This window comes from Taudactylus pleione, unplaced genomic scaffold (genome assembly GCF_031769625.1).
Source record: "Taudactylus pleione unplaced genomic scaffold, aTauple2 ptg000080l, whole genome shotgun sequence".
Classification (NCBI taxonomy): Eukaryota; Metazoa; Chordata; class Amphibia; order Anura; family Myobatrachidae; genus Taudactylus; species Taudactylus pleione.
The window spans coordinates 828,246-850,256 of record NW_028284482.1 but is presented as its reverse complement, the minus strand read 5'-3'; the positions used below and the strand labels follow the sequence as shown (position 1 = coordinate 850,256).

Genomic DNA, 22,011 nt, shown 5'->3' with positions numbered 1-22,011 from the left:
TTCATTCCATCCAGCCAGATTGGACAGGTATCTGACAGAAAATTGCATAGTGGATGGCCAGCTTTAGATCTCGAAGGTTTAAACATAAATACTACTGTACCTTTGGTGCTAATTAACATAAACAAAAAAAATAAACAGATGATCTTTAAGTTTTTCAAACCTTAAGTAATATTACAAAATTTAAAACATAATCTAAAAAAAATAAACTTACACTAGCAGTCAGAAGTTTCACAACACTCCCATTTTAGCAATTTTTATTCAAATTTACGCACTTAATTTCTCAATGTACTCTAAAATTAAAGAATAAAATAAACAATTCGAGTAGGGAATAAACATCAGACAAGCTTCCGATATTAACATTTCCAATGTGATGGTAACTAACCATCGCATCATAACCATTTAATATAATTACCATCACGATAATTTGCACATGATCAAGAATCCTAGGTTGCGCATGTGCAGTAAAGAACAGCGTCCGGCTAAATTTTTCTTTCATCCACTGGGACTGTGAGCTGCAGGAGCCTGGGTACCAAGGAGTTAACTTAATTGCTCCTCCTTCCCTATACCCTGCCTGAAGCTCAGGAATCAATTTTTTTTTTTTCGTGCCCTTGTTAGCGTTATTTATTTTTTTCTTCACCTAAGCTGTCAGCGGTGAGTGTTACCCATGCTACTGCTGACCACTCCATCACCCCTTTGGCGGCCGGCATGCTGATAACTGTCCCAGGAGAGAGAGAGTATAAGGGGCAAGGTGCCATGGCAGAGAGTAGGGGTCCAGGAAAGAGATAAATGAAAGGGGACAAGGTGCCAGGGCAGAGGGAATGGTTCCCAAGAGAGAAGAGAGGGAGCAATGTGCTAGGTCAGAGAAAAAGGGTCCCAGGATATAGAAAGAGAGGGAGGTAGTCAGTTTAAGGGTTAAGGGGGCAACCAATGCTCTCTCTCGCACAGGGCACCAAAATGTCTAGTTACGGCTCTGGCTCCTCTCCCCTCCTACACCCAGATGCTCCTCTCCCCTCCTACACCTCCTGACTCCCCTATACCTCACCCTTGTGCTGCCAGGTTAATAACTTAGGCCCTCATTCAGAGCCGCTCGTTAGCGGCAGTACGCTCGTTCCGAGCGATGTTTGCACATCTGCGCATGCGTACGGTTTTTAGTACGCATGCGCGAACCAGTCAGTGCGGCCGAAAATCGTTGGTACGCAATATAGCGAGTGCCTGCTATTTTGAGTGACAGAATGAGGCGTATGTGGGTGGTAACAGGGGAAGGTGCTTGAAAATGGGGAGTGGAGATCCGAACGCAGGCGTGCTTAAAGGTCAAAACGGGCGTTTTATGGGTGTGCATATTTAAAACAGCAGCGTCAGTGACCACGTCACTGGGTTATTTTATAGCCAGAACTGCTCGCAAATTTGTGGTAGCAAACACCAACCACAAGAATAGCGAGCAGTTCATACGCTGGTCGATGTACTCGATTAATCTAATAAATAGCGGACATGACGTAGGATGCGAGCGGCCAGGGGGCGTTTTTAACAAATAAACGAGCGTATGTTTTGCTCGCTCGTTCAGACTTAGAGGTGTGAACAGACTGCAATGTGCGTACGGATCATTTGAATAGCCACCCCTTGTTTTTAAACGAGCGACCACAAATAGCGAACGGCTCTGAATGAGGGCCTTAGTTTGTATACTATGAGCATTTCATTTACAGAAACTATGGGGTATATTTACTAAAGTGAGGGTTTTTAGAAGTGTAGATGTTGCCCATAGCAACCAATCAGATTCTAGCTATTATCTTCTACAAGGTGCTATATAAACGTTAAGAAGAATCTGATTGGTTGCTATGGACATCTCCACTTCTTAAAACCCTCACTTTAGTAAATATACCCCTATGTCTTCCAAGGGAACCTCCACAATGGCTTCCCAGGAGAGGGGTTTTCCTTTGCTGCGTGCTTATACCTGCAAAGCTGGTAAAGAGAATTTTTCATGCTCTACTCAGGATCACCCTGGCTTTTGTGACCGGTGCTCTGTGGAGGCACAGGACGAGTCTCTCTAAGATGTGGTGACTCCACAGGAACCTGTGTGGGCAGCCTCTTTGTCACTTGCCATGCGGAAGTTGGCGTCTCAGCTAGCGGCTTCCCGGACAGCCCTGTCCTCCACAGCGGCTTCTGGTGGTACTCAACAGCCCTCTTCTTCTCTTCTATTGGGGTCCAGCAACCGACTCTCGGAACCAACTTGGGTTCAAGAGTTGTCCCAATCAGTCCAAGGTATGGTACAGGTCTCCAGCTCTTTACATCAGTCCTCAGCTAGACCAAGGCACCTCAAAGGGATAGTTCTATGCCCTTCCATTCAGGTTATGATTCCAAGTCTTAATATTCCTTGGAAGAGGGTGAGCTATCCCAGACATTGGCAGTAGATTCTGCGTCAGCTCATGACGAGAACATAGCTCAAGTTGACGTTGATGCTTTGGGTAAAGCGGTTAGGTCTGCTTTACTAATCAAGAATTTGGATACCTCTCCAACTTCAGAAGTGCATAGCTCTCACTTTGGCATGGTCTTCTAACCATGAATGCCAGGCTTCGTGCTGGGGAGCCTTCACCAGCAGTCATACTTTTCTTGTTTTAAAAAAAATATATTTCTTTTATTGCCGTTCAAAATACAATACAAAAATTGAATTCTATGGAAATTAGTCAATGTAATGGGTAACATAGCGTTCCCGCTAGGCTGTTTTAGCGGGGCACCGCGCCCTGCCCTATTTCTGAAGGGCAGAAAGCACCCTGCCCTCCAGCGCGGCGCCCCACTGAAACAGCCTGCGGGTTCTGTCCTCCACCCGCGGGCCGCAGTGTCCCGAGGGTGGGGAAAACGGCAGAGCAGCGGTCACCGCCGGTGAATAGATGCCGGGCGTATGCATCTCGCATCCATTCACAGTGACCTTGGGGCTGCCCAGCATGTCCGTAAGTACCGGGCATGCCCCCAAGAGTGACGAAAAGGGGACGCAACATAGAGACGCGCCCCCTTTTCATTGGCCACACCCCCTTTTCAGACACTCGGCGCACGCACAATTGCCTTTGTTCTAGGTCCAGCGCCCTGCCTGCTGCCAGACCTAGAGTGAACGCTAGGTAACCTACATTAAAAGAAAGTTATAGAGACAGAATATTAGCATAAACAAAATACACCAATATATAATGAGAGGAATAACAATCATTGAAACTTATACAATATGGAGTATTAGTGGCGAATAATGAATTATCCTCTATCACCACACTCCATATTACCCATGAAAATAAGGTCTGAACATCAACATTTTCAACATTTAAGTTACAAAGAAATAAGAGTAAACGGAAGAAAAGAAAGACAAATATAAATTAGGAGAAAATAAAGAGTTCTGGTATAACATACCTACGTTAACTCTTTTTCTTCGAGGTTCACGGGGTCCACAGCCAATATGTTGGGTATGAATCCCGGTCACCAAACAGTTAAACAAACTAGCTCTCTGCTCCCAGGATGCATCGGGTCTCTCCTTCATATACCCCGCCTCCGGCCCCAGGTAGCCAGTTCGTTACCAAGCTCAAGCAGGCGAAGAAAAAAAGACAAGAAAGAAGAATCCATGCTCTCTAGACCAGTCTCTCATAGAGAAAGGAAATTATAGAGATACACAAAACCAAAGGTGCGTTAGGGTGGGTGTCCTGTGGACCCCATGGACCTCGAAGAAAAAGAGTTAACGAAGGTATGTTATACCATAACTCTTATTTTCTTCTTCGTGGTCCATGGGGTTCACAGCCAATATGTTGGGGGTATCCCAAAGCAATAACCTTTAGGGGCGGGAACGCTCCTGTGTCTCAGAAGAGAGGAGAATCCTGCGCCCGAAGGAGGCATCCTGAGAGGCAAAAGTGTCAAATGCATAGAACTTGACAAAAGTATGGACGGAAGATGTGGCTGCCCTGCACAACTATTCAGCAGAGGCGCCCCATCAAGCCACCCACGAAGGTCCCACTGACCGTGTGGATGTACCTTACTGAATCCGGCACCACCAGACAAGCCTGTGTGTATGCCTGAGAAATTGTCACACGAATCCATCTGTCCAGCGTCTGCTTATCGGCTGGCCATCCACGCTTATGACAGCCATACAGTACAAAAAGGGAATCAGACTTCCTCATGCTATTGGTGCGATCCACATGAATATGGAGCGTACGGACATCTAATGGAAGCCTCACCTACCGAGAGGCTTGTAGTCTGAAAGCTGGGACCACAATTTCTTAATTTATATGGAATCAGGATACCCCTTTTGGAAGGTATCCCGCCCTAGTATGAAGTACCGCTCTATCCCGATGAATTATTAAACGGGGAAGTGGAAGGAAAGTGCTGCCAGATCAGAGACCCTACGGCCGAAGCAATAGCCAGGAGAAGCTGTCTTCGCTGTGAACCCAGTTAGGTCCACTGATTTCAGGAGTTCAAATAAAGGAGCCTGAAAACCAATGTCAGACCCCACAGGCTATCGGGGGGACAAAGGGAGCCTGACCCTGGGAACACCCTGAAAAAATGTTCTAACATCAGGCCATGGGGCGATCCTTCGCTAAACCAATCGAAAGTGCAGGAGCCTGAACTCTCAGGGTGGCCAGATGGAGACCCCGGTCAAAAAAAAGTCTGACGAAAAGAACACACTCAAGAGACCCTAACCACCCTAGGGTCACATTTCTCAGTTCATCCCGCTGAACATATGAGTGCCAAGTTTTGTAATAAACGCAGCCAGAGGTAGGTTTCTTGTCCTCTGAATTACAGCAATCCTTTCCCTTTAAGACTGAGGTCTGAAGAACCATGCCGTCCAAGATAGATGAGGAAGGTCTGGATACAGGAAGGGACTCTGTATTAACAGGTCCGACCTTAGCAGAGGAGGCCACGGAGTGTCTATGGAGAGACTCTGCAGGTTGGTGAACCAACGGTGTCTGGGCCAAGCAGGGGCTATCAGTATTATTGTTGCACTCTCCTGTTAACCCTTGAAAGCAGGGACAGCGGGTTACGCAGATATGCCAGTCTGAAGTTCCACTCTACTGCCAGAGCGTCCACAAACTCTGCTGCAGGATCCTGGGTTCTGCCCATACCTGGGTACCCTGTGGTTGTGACTCAAGGCCATGAGGTCTACCTCTGGAAGACCCCATCCATCCACAAGGCTCTGAAATACCTGTGGATGAAGAGCCCACACACTCTGGCGCGTATATCCTGCTGGCTTAGGAAGTCCACTTCCAAATTGAGGACTCCTGGCATGAACACAGCCGATCTCACTGGAAAATGACATTCTGCCCAAACAGAATGTCTGCCACTCCCGCCATAGTAGCCTGACTCTCTGTGCCTCCCTGATGGATGAGGCAATCTACTGCGGTGGCGTTGTTAGATTGTACCTAGACCGGCCTGCCCCTTTAGCATTTCCTGAGCTTGAACAAGCACTCCTGAATACTGGGCCTGATTCAGACCCGCTCGCAAGCGGGTCCATGTTAGCCCAGTGCGCATGCGCACGAGAGTGCCGGCTCCGTCGTGCGCATGCGCGAGACCCGGATGGGTCTCGCTACAAAGGGGGCGTGCTGTCTATGGTGAGTGACAGCACGCCCCTTTTGGTGGGCGTGCCGAGGGGGTGGCTGCCCAGATGGAGGCGTTCCCATGGGAACGCCTACCGTCTGGAGCCGGCCCCACTGACATCACAAGTGATGTCAGTGGGAGTGCTCTCGGCTCTGATAGAGCCGAAAGCACTCCAGGGCTTGCAGCAACGAGACCCTACCACAAGGGTCTCGTCGCAAGCGCGATGGTCTTGACCATCGCGACCATCTTTTTGGCCACTCGCTATAGCTGTGGGTGGTCACCCACAGCTATGCGAGCGGCCAGGAGGCCGCTCTTAAAAAAGATAAGGACGGCCCTGATTCAGAGCGAGCGCTCTGTCATAGCGTCTGGCTCTGAATCAGGGCCACTGTCCTTAGTTCCAGGACGTTTTATGGAGTGACTGCTTTCCGTTGTCCTCCATTTTCCTTGAAAACGTGTGTCGATCTTTCTCTGCTCCCCACCCGCGGAGGCTGGTATCATCCATATCCAGAACGGGCGACCCCTGTTGCGACAGTACATCTTCGACGGATAGTCGCTCTTCTGGCGAGAGTCAGATCGTCTGTGCTTTTATTTGCTACCCTGGCCGTACCATGGCCGGGCAAATAAAAGCTCCTGACAGAGAAAGACCTGCCTTGAGACTGGCTTCAAGTCTCTCATCAGTGGAACCCTTAAAGGCGAATGCCGATGGTACCGAAAAGGGATATAAGGCTTCAACCTTTCTGCTAATATGGATTTTCCTGTCCGGAGAACTCCATACTTCCTCAAGTTCCGAACAGGTGCTCAGATTTGGGAAATTGAGCTTTCACAACTTTCTGGCATTAGAATACTGGAGCCTTTCCTTATACCGGCTCCACAAGCACAGCTTTGATGCCTCTGATCAGGGAGGAGACGTACTGTTGGAAGACGGTCTTCCTCTCTTGAGAGAGTGACTCTTGGGAGGAGACCCAAGTATCCTCCTAAACACCAGAAAATGTATCAGAATCTGAGGGCTGGATGGAGCGTGAGACCGACTGCCTTGATTTTTTTCGGCTGTACTGGCATAGCTGCTTGCCGTAGTTGCTGATAAGCTGCTGAGGACGAAGTCACGTTCTCCCCGAGTGAGCACACATGTCCCTCCAGGACAGATGCATAGGGGGCCTAAGCATGGTAGGTTGCAGCTGCTGAAGGTACCCCATTATCAGGGCCGGCGTAGGAGCCGCCAACCTGTCCGCAATCCGCGCCGTGATCTGGCAGATTTGATTACTGTGGTGACCCTTTAGAACAGTGACCACAACATCCCACCTGTATTAAATCCTGTGAGGACACCTCCATCGCCCCTCTCTGTGGCCTGACCCGCGTGAGGGTCCGACACCGTCTGGTCTTGACTGCATAGATCTAGCAGCCTGTAGCGATTGTTGAACTGCTACTGAAGATGATGCCCTGCCTCGACCAGCACACATATCCATCCATGATGGAACATAGAGGGCATAACCCTAGGGGGCTGCTGCTACAGGTCATACATGACACCAGCCCAGGGGCTCCAGCCACCTGTCTTACCACCTCATTGGACATACTCAGACGTTGGATAACTTTGTTATCAACGTGATCCCACACATCTTTGTAGAGGGCTAAATGAGGAGGAACAGCAGTGAATGCCCAGATGATTTCATAAGTCGCATGCAATGCGCACGGATATATACATCTATATACACATATCCATATGTACATGCACACTAAGCTCTCTAGTCAACTACCAAACACCAGGTAGGTGTTTGGACCTAGAGCTCTGTATGACCTGATCACCGCAGGGGAGGTATATAGGGACTGCCCCCACCTCCTGAGCAAATAGCCACCACAAGCATCCGAGAGTGGTCTCTGGCTGACTCATAAAGGGAGGTTCCCCCCTTTTACATATACATATTATATATATATATATATATATATATATTTATATATTGACTAAAAACTTATTGCATATGTATGTATGTTAACTACTAACAGCCCCAAGGCTAAGTAGGACATCAAGCTCTGTATAACCTGGCCATCCAAGGAGAAGCAGGGTCGTAGCTAGGTTAGTGCGGCCGGTGCCATCGCACATGGGACCACAGATCACGGTGTGCTGTTTGGGAGCACGTCAAATTTCTGTTTATTATCATTCTTGCTTGTAGCTTCCTCTTATTTCATCCCCAGCATCTCCTGGCCTCTCCTATCTCTTCCCTGGCCCTTCCCCATGAAGCCATGGCCCTTTTTTGGGTGCATTATGTCCCTTTGAAAAATGAGGGGGGCGCCAATGCACTTTCTGGCCCAGGGCACCAAAAAGTCTAGTTACGGCTCTGAGGAGAAGTATACAGGGAGATGAACCAAGCCTCCTGAAAACATTTGCAAGTAACCCACAACAAGTGTAGGGTTAGAACTGCCAAGTGACCACTTTCACAGAAACATGTGAAGCACTCTAACCGCTAACACCGCAGTTTTAGGGGTTTAGGAAGAAAAAAGTAACACTTTCAATAGTAGCATAAGTCACATAAAATCCCTGCCGAAACGAACAGTTTGGCAAGATCTACATGCACATTTTTGCCTCAAATAGGTACTAAATCACAAACAACAAAGGTTGGTAGGATACCAGTGTTATACACCCTGGCCACTAAGCAGATGCATTTTGGTCCATAATCTGGGAAAAGGAAACCCAAGGGAGTTCCTGTCCAGAAGCTGGAAGGTTTTGACCACATAATCCAGCACAGGGGCTTTTGCCATCTGTCTTTCAGACTCTTTAGAAATAAAAATGACAAATTCTGAGTACACACGTGATTTTGTTTCCCCAAATACCCACACACCTGTAGTAGAGGGTTATAGGGAGAAAACAGCAGTAATGGGTTACAAACTGACAGTTATTCAGGTATAAAAGGCAGTACCACACCCAGCAAATTCAAATCACATGCAATGCATAAAATACACCTTATGAGCATATGCAATTTTAAGCTCTCACTACAAATTAGCCCTAGGCTTAGTAGGATAGAGCTCTGTAAACCTGATCCAGCAGTAGGAGAGGTATACAGGGAGACTGCCCAGCCTCCAGAGCGAGCAGCATCTGAGAGCACCTGAAAGTGCATGCTGGCTGCTCATATAGGGGAAGCTGGGAGGAGCAACTCACAACGCTGAGACAGTGACTGGCTAGCGTGTGGATTGGGGAATGGGCTGCCCGGGGAAAGTGAACCTCCCCTATGCTGCTTGGACCTGCCCGGTAAACTGACATGGCCGCCGCCAAAGAAAAAACCCCTGGCTTGTCAGGAGCTGCGTCATATCCCGACGGTCTAGTGTAGGAGACAAACTGTATGTCCTCCCGACTGCAGCTGACCTCCGGGCAGTCTCCACGTGGTCTCGGCATCAGCGGCCACCGAGACACCTCCTACCTGTCATCCCCTTGATCTGGATTCAGTCCAGGGCTCAGAGCCCCTGCCGAAGACACTAACAGTGTTGCGGCGCCAGAGGGTAGTTGTAGCATGGTGGCCGGTGCATCCAGTGAGATGCGAGGCTGCTTCCAGGACACCTCAGACCACCCGCCCCGATGGAGAGTAAAACTCTTATATGTGTGTGTGTGTATATAATATATATGTATTATATATAAATATAATGTATATCTATGCAATATTAGTCCGGCACTCTCATATACTGAAAAGCAATATGCCCGGGTGCCTCCTAAATGAAAACAGGATACAATAGCAAAAAACAAAAGTGGCACTCCGGGTCTCAAAGCGGCAGATGTAAAAATATATTTTAATCCATATACAGGATAACCAAGCCGACGTTTCGGGGCATCAGCACCCCTTTGTTGAACGGGGCGCTTGACCAAGGGGCGCTGATGCCCCGAAACGTCGGCCTGGTTATTCTGTATATGGATTAAAAGATATTTTCACATCTGCCGCTTTGAGACCCGGACTGCCACTTTTGTTTTTTGCTTATATATAATATAAATAAATAAATAAATATATATATATTCCACAAATAGGAGAGAGCACTCACCAGGCATAGACATCCATAGAAAAAAAGTTCTTTTAATCTTTCAGATCATCATACAGGTCGACGTTTGGATCCTAGACAGGACCTTTATCAAGACCACCAAGTGCCATGAGCAAAGAATCCATTTCTAAACACCAATATGCTGTTGCCATATATACTGTGATAGAAGCACTGGAGAAGTGTGGAATGGCTTCTATGTGTGTCCCAGATTTCTGTCATGTGTGTTCTGAAACCCCCAGGAGAAGTCTGTTTGGGAAAAACAGACTAGAAATTTTTTTTTTTTTTTAATTACTCGTCTGCGGGACTGCTCCTGCAGTCCCACTGTCTCTGTGGTGAAACCACCAAACAGGAAATAAGTGGCTACCTGGGACCGGAGGCTGGGTATATGAAGGAGGGACCCGGTGCATCCTGGGAGCAGAGAGCTCGTTTGTTTAACTGTTTGGTGACCGGGATTCATACCCAATGTATTGGCTATGGACCCCGAAGAAGAAAGAAAGACATTGAGGAGGCTTTATATTGTTACTTTATCAATAGATACAAAAGACGGAGAAAGAGATTATCGCCTCGTCGTTAATTAGCAGTCGCACTTTTCAAGGCAGGTGGATGGTTCAGGAGAGGGGTCTGTCCCGGAGCATTGAGTGGTCCACTGTGCTCTTTGTCAAGCAAGGCCCTTTCTTTAACACAGAGCAGGAATGATGCAATAAAATAACGCAACGGCGATCACCTACATAAACCAAGGCTGTACCAAGAGTCATGGTGCCATGATAGAAGTCAGTTGCTTTCTCCGTTGGGCGGAATGATTCCTCCCAGCCCTGTTGGCAGTCTACATTCTGGGAGTCCAGAATTGGGAGGCGAACATCCACATCAGGCAGGACGTTCACTCAGATGAGTAGTCTTTGCTTCGTGACATTATCCAAATGCTGATCTGTTTCTGGGGCCATCCGAACATCAACTTGATGGCCTCTCGGCACAACCACAAGTTTCCTACAGCTCTCACTCCAGTGACCCGGGAGTCTTCTTAGTGGACACGCTCGCGGTACCATGGAACTTTCCACTCGTGTACCTCCCCCGATTGCTCTTCTTCCACGGGTCCTTCGTCAGTTAAAGCAGAAAGGCGTAACCACAATTCTCATCAGTTCTCAGTCTGTTCATTGCGCCTCCCTCTCCGGGTGGATCTTCTTTTTATCCAGGGCTAGTGCCTTCATCCCGACCTCGGCCATCTGGTTTGATGGGTGGCTATTGAAACCTCGATCCTAAAAGTGAAGGGTTTCTCAGATTCGGTGATCCAGAACATGCTCTGTGCTCGGAAACCTTCGGCGAGGATCTTTTATTGTGTGCGGCAGGCATATTTTGAGTGGTGTTCTGCCCGCGGTTGGGATCCTCTAGTGTTTTTCTTATTTCCAGAATTTTGTCTTTCTTACAGACTGGTTTGGATCTGGGCCTTTGTCTTGCTTCTCTGAAGTTACAGGTGTCACCTTTCGATGTTATTTCAACACAGAATAGCTCATCTACCTGCTAACCAAACTTTCAAGCAAGGAGTCCTCTGCATTTAACCCCCCTTCATCCCCCCGGTATTGAGGGTTCTACAAAAATCTCCCTTACAAGCATTTGATTCCATTGGTCTGTGTTGGCTGACGTGGAAAACAGTATTCCTTCTGGATATATTGCTTCAGCATGCATTGTCCCACCGCGCACCTTTGTTTGTGTTTCATCCTGACCGTACCATTCTCCTCACACGTCTCCTGAAGGCAGTATCACGATTCCATATCAACCAAGAGATCGTGGTCCTTTTTCCTTTTCACCTTGGATTTTACAGACTCTATGTTGGACATGGTCCGGGTTCTTCGCACTTATGTTGATTGGACCAAGGATAGTTAGAAGTCAGAGACTGTTTGTTCTTTAAGACTTTAACAAGCATGGTTCGCTGGCTTCCAAGCAAATTTTGGCTCGTTGGTTACACCTTACAGTTACTCACGCCCATCTATTGGCAAAGAATCTGATCCTGCCCTAGGTGATGGCTCATTCTGCTAGGTCTGTGGGACCTCTTGGGCGGCTCACCGTGGTGCCTCTGTGGAGCAGCACTGTAAGGCAGCCACATGGTATTCTGCCAATACTCTCCTTAACTTTTACAGCTTTGGCACTGCCGATGCGGATTTTTAATCGTCCCGGTTTTTAGCACAGCCCAGAAGTGTTCCCTCCTTTGAAGGGACAGCTCTGGAATGTCCCACAGTTCCAGGGTCCCCCATTAATGAAAGAAAAAATTGTATTTTTGTTTTACCTGGAAAATCCTTTTTTTCTGAATTCATGGGGGACACTGGGCACCCACCCTCACGCCCCTGGCTGGCTAGGGGTTTCATGGTTGCTGTTCCAAGACAATTGGGGTGTGTGTGTGTGTGTGTGTGTCTGTCTGTCTTCTCTCCTCCGTTCCTGTTCCTTGGGCTTGTTAAGAATGGAATGGTATTAAAATGCCGGCGACTGTTTAGCCAGTTTAAATCCCAACAGCGTCTGGCCGAAGGGAGAAAATCCCAATAGCGACAGGTAAGTAATCCGCCCTAACCTCCCCACCCCCCGCAGTGACTAACCCTAACCTCCCCCCCGGGGTGCCTAAACCTAACGCCCCTCTTCCCATGGCCTAACCCTCCCCTGGTGATGCCTGAATCCAAGTCCCCACGGGGTGCCCTAAACCTAACCCCCGCCCCTCCCGCAGCTAAAAGGATGGGCGCCCCAGACTTGCGTCATCCTGGATTCCGGCATCGGGATTATTATGCGGCCGCCGGTTACATACCGCTAAGAATACCTGGCTTCCCAGGCTCCAGGCAGGGTATAGGGAACGAGGACCATGTACTGCATGCAAAGAAGTTAACTCATCGGAACCCAGTAACTCTATGGTAATTGGGATCATGAGCTAAGGAGCCCTTGTAGGTGTAATACCCACCCAGCATGGATATACCACTAGATTGTGCTTATTTTCTTTTTCAGTCTGAGCCTTATTTGATTCTTTCTTGGACTTGTTTTGCTTAACAAGATCTACTACTTGTGTGGTATAGAACACATGACGTCAAAAAGTTACCAAAGAGAATTTATAATTCCATAACACACCAAAAAAGTAAAAAATTGCAGGATATAAATATTCAGTCATATTGCATTCAAAATAACACACCTACAGTTATAAAAAATAAATTGATTTTTAAACACCTGTTGTGGAATGTTCCAATTCTCCTTTGTACACCTAGTTTTCCTACACTGTAACCATGTACTCTTTTTAGGGCCGGATTTAATTAGCCACAGTTAAATACCGTGAGCAACCCTGCAGACTGCAGTTAACAGATTTCTGTTCGAGCCTGAGGAGGCTTGAACAGAAATCCGCGTAAAATGCCCTGATCACTGGTGCTGCTAACGTATTAACCCATAGCTCTAGGAACTTATCCCAGATTCTATGGGATAACGCGCATTAGCGACTCATTTACTGCATGAGGAAAAAGCTGTAATTGAATAGCCCGGGTGTTAAAGCCTGAGGCTGCCACCCTTTTCCCAGCATGGTAAATTACAGCAACTAATTGAATTCGACCCATACAGTAGAATAACTTAAAAAAAAATAACCATACAATAGTTCTCTTCCACAATGTACTCAAATAGGGGATGGTATAAAAAAATAGACTTTTAAAAGGTCGTCAATGTGTAGATAGATACCAGATCTTAGACAGGCACAAAATGTTGACGTGGAAGATGGGTACAAATGGTCGACAGGACTGAAAGGTTGACATGAAAATGGTTGACACACATGGTCGACACATTTTGTTTTTCTAACCCTAATCCTCACCCTAACCTCCCTTCTAGTGCCAAACACTCTATCCTGGTGCCTAACCATAACCATTGGAGTAAGTGCCTAATCCTAAAAAAAAATAAAAAAAGTGTTGACCATTTTTGTGTCGACCTTATTGACCATGTTGACCACTTGTACCTGACGACCTTCTTCCATGTCGACATATAGTATGTCGACCTTTTGTCCCTGTCAACCTATTACCTGTCCGACATCTGGCGTCTATCTAGATATTGTCGACCTTTTAACTGTCTGTCTGTAGCCTGGATGCCATTCAACTAATAGTGATCTTTATTTGGATAGCTATCTTACTGAACCTATAATGCTTGTCTTTCATTCCACAGGGCAGTGTGACTGCCATGTCTCTTTTCTACCCACTGGACACTGCTCGTCTTAGATTACAAGGTAAGGGGGTTTGTGTTCTCTGCTGAGATGTAAATTATGAAGTGCTGTATTTGTATTGCTTTTATGTTTTCTTCATCTCCAATGTGTTTATTTCAGTAGCCAGCCTACAGAAGTAAATAATTTATTGTATTTATGTTCTGGGGGTAAGGATCAATTATTAATGACCAATCAGTGCATCCCCAATGCTGTAAGTCTATGACCAATATTCCCAAGAAAAAAAGAAAGAGCATCTTTATGGGTGCACTCTGAACCAAATATTATTTTTTTTAAATTCACATTTTATTGGTATAAAGTAAAAGTAATGGCATATAATTTCGATAATTGGTGAAATATTAAAATATATAGTGTATAGAAAAGAAAGGATAGTGTATTAAAATATATAATTCTTACGGCTAATGTCCTTTTATTATTACCCTTTTGTTTATAATTCTACACAATGGGAAAGCTATATTGCTTTTATTCTATGAGAACTGTGCTATTATGTATTTGTGATTGTATCCTTCACAGTGAAGGTTTCTAAATTGTTATTGTGTTACCAATCCAATATTACAATGTATCAGTAATGTTTCTCTGGTACAATCTGGTATCCTATATAGGGCACTTCTGATTCTTATGCAATCCAGTTCTTATTCGTGCTATAATAAATCTTCTGTATTGAATCATAAACCATTGTATATAATACTTGTATGCCCCATTTCATGTATTGATCATCAGTACCACTCCTAGTTCTTATGTCTCCGATCTGCGGCTGTGTTATGTCAGCTCACGCGGTAATCGGGAGTTCCTGCCCCGCAATTATGTCTCTGCCTGGTTCGGGCAGTGAAAAGCTGTATAATGCTGAAGAGTGTGGGGTGTGGCCTGACGAGCTGGAGGGAGGACAGACGTGCTTAGAAGGTGCTCCCGATCAAAGCCACTAATTGAGCAATCCTGCTATGCCTGCCTGCTCCACACTTTGGGTTGTGCCCGCGGATTGCAGCCTTCCCACTCCATCTCAGCTGGGGAATCAATTTAGAAAAGAAATTGGGCAGAAGAAACTGCAACATCCAGCGCTTGAATAAACCAATGTAATGATGTACCTCAGTGATGGCTCCAAGCAATGTAGGTTTAGTTAGAACCTCAGAGACCATAGTCAACTGAAACAGAAGGAACAAAAGTATGCTCTGCGCTAAACACTGAGGGCCTGATTCAGAGCCGGACGCAATTTGCGGATGGTCGTTCAGGAAAAGGGGGTGGCTATTCAAATGAACCGTTCGCTCTTTGCGGTCTGTTCACGCCTCTATGTCTGAACGAGCGAACAAAACTTGCGGTCGTTTTTTGGATAACTACGCCCCCTGGCCGCTCGCATCCTACGTCATGTCCGCTATTTATTAGATTAATCGAGTACATCGAAAGGCGTCTGAACTGCTCGCTATTCTTGTGGTTGGTTTTTATAAAATAACCCAGTGACGTGGTCAATGACGCTACTGTATTAATTGTGCACACCCATAAAACGCCTGTTTTGACCTTTAAGCACGCCTGCGTTCGGATCTCCACTCCCCGTTTTCAAGCACCTTCCCCTGTTACCACCCACATACGCCTCATTCTGTCACTCAAAATAGCAGGCATTCGCTATTTAGCGAACAAACGATTTTCTACCGCAATGACTATGATCAGTACGCATGCGCAGTTGGGCAAACATCGGTCGGAGCGAACGAGCGGCCGCTTACGAGCGGCTCTGAATCAGGCCCTGAGAGTGCAGAGTGCAATGATTATCTATAAAAGGTTTGCTGTCTGTTAATCAACAGGAGGCTTAATACTGTCATTTAAAATAAAATAATTTAATACAGTACATCAATATACATAATTCAAATGGTAAGAATAAAAACATATAATATGCAAATAATATAATATGCAAATAAATAAATGCAAAATCACAAACCACCTATAATAGGTGTATTGGGATTGGGGAAAGCTTGAATGAAATAGTTACTAATTGTAACAATGCAGGGCCGCGGTTCCACACCATAAGCTATTAAATAGTATTGCTGATAATGCAATTATGTTGCTAGGGCAGTTGTCATAGTCCCACGGACAAGTGAAATAAGTAATTGAATCAGTTAGTACATCAATGTAACACTACTGGCGTCCCAGCGTGAAAGTCATACTGGAATAAATGAAATAGGTGGGAGAATAGTGGATAGACCCAACCTTATGAGTGGTGTCTGTGTTAGCATCTGTCCTGGATCAAGCAGCCGCAGCTGGAGAAATTGCCGGCTCCCGTGTGAAGGAGTTTAGGGCTGTAGGCGGCTGCCGTGTGCCAAATGGCAGCGAAGTCCAGAGTGCAATAATCAGTGGATAGTTTGCCGAAAAGATATCAGCTCCCAGCGTGCAGGTATAGTGGATGCCTCGTTTGCCTGGATAGGTGACGTCAACGCGTTTCGTCCCGTAAGCCACCGGGACTTTCTTAAGTAGGTAATCATTGCACTCTGCATTCTCAGTGTTTAGCGCAGCATACTTTTGTTCCTGGGGAATCAATTTAGGCCCGCCAGCCAACAAAGACTCACATGACCCGGTACGCTCCTTTGCCCCGCTGGTATCTGGGCCGCAGTTCTCCCCCGCCGGAGTTACCTGGAAGCCGGCTCCTGCTGACGGGCGGTCATCTGTCTTGAGGGAGGTGAGAGCTCCGGCTGTTACTCCCACGGCGGCCATTGCTCCAGCAGCTCCCTCGCAGCCAGTGTCTCCTGGGCGGTCGGCTGGTCCACTCTCTGTGTCCTTCACTCAGACCACACTCTCTGTAAGTGGTGCTCCGGCGGCTCCTGTCTGCGCTCCCGCTGCTGGTGCTCCGGTCCCTCTCCTCTCTCTTCTGACATACCTCTGGACGCTGCAGAGCTCAATAGGGATCCGGTGAGGTTAGCCTTCCTGCGCCCCCACTGCTGGTGCTTTGGCTCCCCTATCACTCTACCAGCCTACCGCCGGATAGTGATGCCACTTCCACAAGAGATGCTGCCCTCTGCATGGAGGGTCCGCTCTGCCTCCATGCATGAATAAGCTCTGTGTAGCACTCCCTCTGCCTCCATGCTCCCTCATCCTGGCCACTGAGGCCCCTGCCGGAGGTTATTAAGCCTACGACTGGGAGTTCTGAGCAAGGGCTTACTGAGGCTGCATAAATTATATAGCCCCTACGTGAATATTCTGTAGTGGTCTCCCCCTGTGGCTACAACTCTATCTATGGGAGCACCGGATTTGCCTGGGTGGTTCACTATAGTTTTTACGCTTACTCATAAGAGGCTCTTCTCTGTTCAATTTGTGAAGGAGTGAGGAGAGCCCCTTTCTAGCGGGAGTATAATCTCTCCCTCCCATACCCATCACCGGTTTACTAATTTTTGTTTTTTATTTCCACTCATTGCTCTTTTCTCGTTTCACTCTCTCCTCCTGAACTGTTCATTATGTCCAACCGGCATAAGAAGACTGCGGCGGGTGAGTCGGCAGACTTTTTCCGGCTGAAAGATAAAACCAAAACCAATGCCACACCTGCTCCTTCCCCACAACCTGCCGAAACGGCGCAGAGCCGTACAGACGACTCCCCTGCGATTACTCTTTCCTCTGAAATCACTAAAATGATTAAAACTACAATCCAGACAGAGTTGCGTTCCCTGATCTCCTCCCTCAAGGTAGAAATAGATTCCCTCGGCTCAAGGACAGACACGATGGAGCGTAAAGTAGATGAGATCTGTCAGTTCCAAGATGTCACAAGTCAAGAATTAGCCGATATGCGCCTGGAGATTGACCTTCTCAAGGAACAGATGGAGGATGCTGAGAATAGATCCAGACGCAATAATATTTGTATCAGGAATATCCCAGAATCCATCGAATCTGACTACTTGTGGGGTTTATTTCTTCAGTATCTACCAGATTCTTCCATAGAAACTCTACAGCTGGACAGGGCCCACAGACAACTACGCGCCAAACCCCCCATCTGATCAGCCTTCTCGAGATGTCCTTGTTCGTTTTCATTACTACAAAACCAAAGAACAATTTCTCTCTTCAGTTCGCTTTGTGTCCACTGTCTCGTTCCGTGGGGATTTAGCTACTTCTACCCTGAAGAAACGCAGAGATCTTGTAAATGTTACGAAAGCTCTTCGAAATCATAAAATCAAGTACAAGTGGGGATTCCCATTCCATCTGCAGGTGTCTCATGAAGGCCATTCCTATAGAATCAAGACCCCAGAAGAATGTCTAGCTCTACTTTCGAAGCGATACGCCCTTTCTCCACCTTTGCAGTCCGGTAACAATGAATCTCCCCAACTATCTGCTCCGGCTCCGGAGTGGTCCACTGCCTAACTTGAAATACCTCTAGGTCGACACCAGGTGTTTTTTCTCTTTCTCCTTATTAATAGACTTTCTGATATTTTCTATTTTTGATAATAATGATTGCAAATGTTTTATGACCCAGTGAGATACATGGTGGCCTAACTTTTATATCCTACTATGTTTATTGTCTTTAAATAACATGTCTAGTAACATTACAGAATATTTTTTAGATTGTTCCAGTTGTGGGATTTGCTCCTGGAGTTGGTGTGGAGATGGTACTTGCCCTGCTTCTTTGTGATAATTTTCTGATGTCTCCATACATGGGAGGCCCTCCCTCGCTGCCTCCGGGACCAACTCTATAGATACTCTATGCATTTTATTCGGTAATTCTGTTGCTTTTTGCCCCAATGTTTCTATTTACAAATGTATGGTTTAAGTTTATTGCTTTTGATACCTGATGTGTCTTCCTGGACCTATCTATTTTATTATTTTTCTCTCGTTATGGGTTTCTTTTTTCTTTTCCTTTATTCCCTCTTTGTTTCCTTTTAATATTCTCACCGATGTAATGGTCGTCTGGGTGCTCCCTCAGTTGCAGATACTCAACACTTTTATGACGAGGTTCTCCTCCCTTATCTTCTTGTCTTACTACTCTATTATTTTTTATCTTGTTTTTTACTCTCTCTCTCTCTCTCCATTAATACAATAGTGCAATTTTGTATTGATATGTTCTCCTCTCTATATAATTTTTGCTTGGGCCCAGTGTGCTACCCCCCCGAGCCCCAAATACACAGGATGTGCTGTTCCTATAGTGTACTTACTGCAGTCTGTGGACCAGATGTAGTTCTATTCTTTTTCCCTTTACTATCCCATACTAACAATCCCACCCCATCTCTCTCTCTCTTTTTCTTTCCCTTCCTGGTTGGCAGCGTGTCTTTTTTTGTTGTGTCCAGCAAATTTAGTAAGCTTTGCAAGATTCTTCCCTCATGCCTCTGAAACTAATTTATCTTAATGTAAATGGCCTTAACTCCCCTCATAAGCGCACTATAACTCTCCAGTATCTCAAGCAACGACGCATTCATATAGCACTATTACAAGAGACGCATTTTCTAAAACACCATCCACATCTCACAAATAAAACCTTCCCTCATGCATATTACGCATCCTCTGACCACAAAACTAAAGGAATTGCAATCCTCCTCCACCAATCCTCCCCTTTCATTGTTGATACCTCTCATGTGGACCCACTGGGTCGCTCTCTCTTTCTTACAGGATTTATCGGAAGCGCCCCAGTTACGATAGCTAATATTTATGCTCCTAATGTCTCTTAGGGTGCCTTCCTCTCCATGGTCTTTTCTAAATTGTCTAAAATAGCAAAAGGTAAGGTATTTATTGGAGGAGACTCTAACTTGACCCTTTCCTCTCATATAGATCGAGTTGGCCCTACCAGACCCTCTCCAACTCTACTTCGGGAATCTACTAAATTGGCTCCACTTTTAAAACTATATAATCTTTATGATTCTTGGAGGGTCTTGTACCCGTCAGCTTGGGAATACTCCCATAGCCCTCTTTCTAGTAGACCACGCTACCACTCCCATCCTCCGTTCATCAGAGATTTCCCCTGTTTCTTTGTCCGATCACTCGGCGGTCCTGCTAGACCTGGATTTTCCCTCTATATCCCCTCACTGATTTAAATGGAGAATCGATGACTTTCTTCTTCTTCGTGAAGAGGTTCATTCTCAAATTCTACAGGCGATTTCTGACTTTAATCAACATAATCATCCTGATCATACTTTTCACACTATTAACTGGGAAGCGCTGAAAGCCTCGCTTCGTGGACACTTTCTTCAGATTTCTTCTGCTCGTAGAAGGGCGCAGAGAAAGGAGAACGTGGTGATAAAGCTGATACAATTCTGGCCCGTAAGCTTCAAGCTAAACGCACCAAAATTAGAATCTTAAAAATTCAAGACCCAGCTGGTCGCTTCCATTATGATCCGAAATCTATTGCTAACAATTTTAGTGACTTTTATTCCTCACTTTACTCTCTTCAAAATAGGGACCTTTCCCCTTCCTCTCTCTTAACCGCCACCCGTACTTATCTTTCCTCTTGTAACTTACCTCGTCTATCGTTGACACAGTTGTCTGCTCTTAATGAGGAGGTCACTCCCGAAGAGTTGGAACAAGTTGTGAAGTCTATGAAGTTCTCTTCTGCCCCCCGGTCTGGATGGTTTTCCTGCAGCTTTTTATAAGAGATTTCTCCCTTCTCTTTCCCCTTTTTTGTTGAATCTTTACAATTCTATTTTAACTGGCTGGAAGTTTGATGAAGCCACCACCAGGGCAGAAATATTGGTGATACACAAAGAAGGTAGAGACCCAAGCCTATGCGCTAGTTACAGACCGATATCCCTTCTGAATGTTGATTAAAAAATCTTTGCCAAGCTTCTCGCCTCTCGTTTTGCTCTTGTAATCCCCTCCCTGGTTCATCACAATCAAGTGGGATTTGTCCCAGGACAACACTCTCAAGATCATTGATCTAATTAATGTTGCTAATTCTAGATCACCCCCGGCCCTTGTGGTGGCTATAGATGCCAAGAAGGCCTTTGATGGGGTCGATTGGACTTTCCTGGGATCTACTCGCCATGCTTTTAGCTTCCAAGGCAACTTCTTGAACAGAGTGGCCTCTTTGCATTTCAACCCCTCTGCTCTAGTCTTGGGCAATGGCTTTGCTTCCTCTTCTTTCAGTATATTCAATGGCACACGGCAGGGTTGCCCCTTATCGCGCTTCTCTTTGCCCTTATAATGGAGCCTCTTGCTGCTAGTATTCGCAATAACCCTGCCGTTCCTGGCATTACAGTGGGGCAATATCATCATAAGGTGGCCCTCTATGTGGACGATGTCCTGCTCACCCTGACCCTGTCCTGCTCTCCTGGTGGTCTTAGAGGAAATTCAATCATATGGTCATCTGTCGAACTTTAAAATAAACGAGGATAAAACAGAGGTCTTTCCTATACTCTTGAACCCCTCTACGGTTTCCCAATTGCGTGCCTTATACTTTTCACTGGGGCCTTCAGTCAATAAAATATTTAGGGGCTCATCTCACTAACACTTATGATAAGCTATTTGCTGCAAATTTTCGACCCCTATTAGAAAAAATTTGTCGTGACCTAAATTCTTGGGGTACCCATTATATTTCTTAGATAGGGCGTGTAAACGCAGTCAAAATGAATGTACTCCTGAGATTCCTCTATTTTTTCCAAACACTCCCTGTGAGGGCCCCCTCAATTTTTTTAGCTACTTTGCAACGGCTGGTCTCCAGATTTGTCTGGGCATGTCGTAAGCCAAGAGTTCGTTTTCGCATTCTATGTCAACGTGGGAAGGAGGGAGGTTTGGGTTTACCCAACTTTCAGAAATATTATTTAGCCATTCACCTAACTCGGGTGGTCCTGGCACATGCAGCGGCTCATACTAGGGGATGGGTAGACCTGGAACCTCACATACTCTCCTTTCACTCCCCTTACTCTCTATTTTGGATGGAACATAAGCATAGGCCACCCTCTTCTACCATTCCTCCTTCTCTTTACTTCGCCCTGTCTATATGGGACTACTGTGATAGAACCTTTGTTTTGATTCCAAATCACACCTCCATGATTCCCTTATGGAATAATAAGGGCTTTGTCCCTGGTCTGGACCCTAAGCCATTTGCTCTCTGGTAACATCAAATTCCTGAGTGATTTTGCCCCCCTATGCCCGTTCCCTCAGTTCTCTAACTTTCAAGACAGACTTGGCATTCCGACACGGTGTTTCCAACAATACCTTCAATTACGTCTCCTCTTTACTACAGTAGTTGGTTCCAAATCTCACCAGACATACTCCCTTCTAGAATCTTTCTATCTTCTCCACTCCGGATCCAGGGGACTCAGCTCCTC

The 22,011-nt window shown here is 46.2% G+C and overlaps 1 protein-coding gene across 1 annotated transcript in view; it reads left to right on the top strand.

Moving 5' to 3' along the window:
- SLC25A17 (solute carrier family 25 member 17) overlaps positions 1-22,011 on the top strand; it is a 110,342-nt gene that overhangs the window by 2,423 nt on the left and 85,908 nt on the right. The window contains exon 2 of the mRNA XM_088468101.1: positions 13,738-13,798. Within this exon, the coding sequence (XP_088324227.1) occupies positions 13,738-13,798 (61 nt within the window). The remainder of the gene's footprint in view (positions 1-13,737; positions 13,799-22,011) is intronic.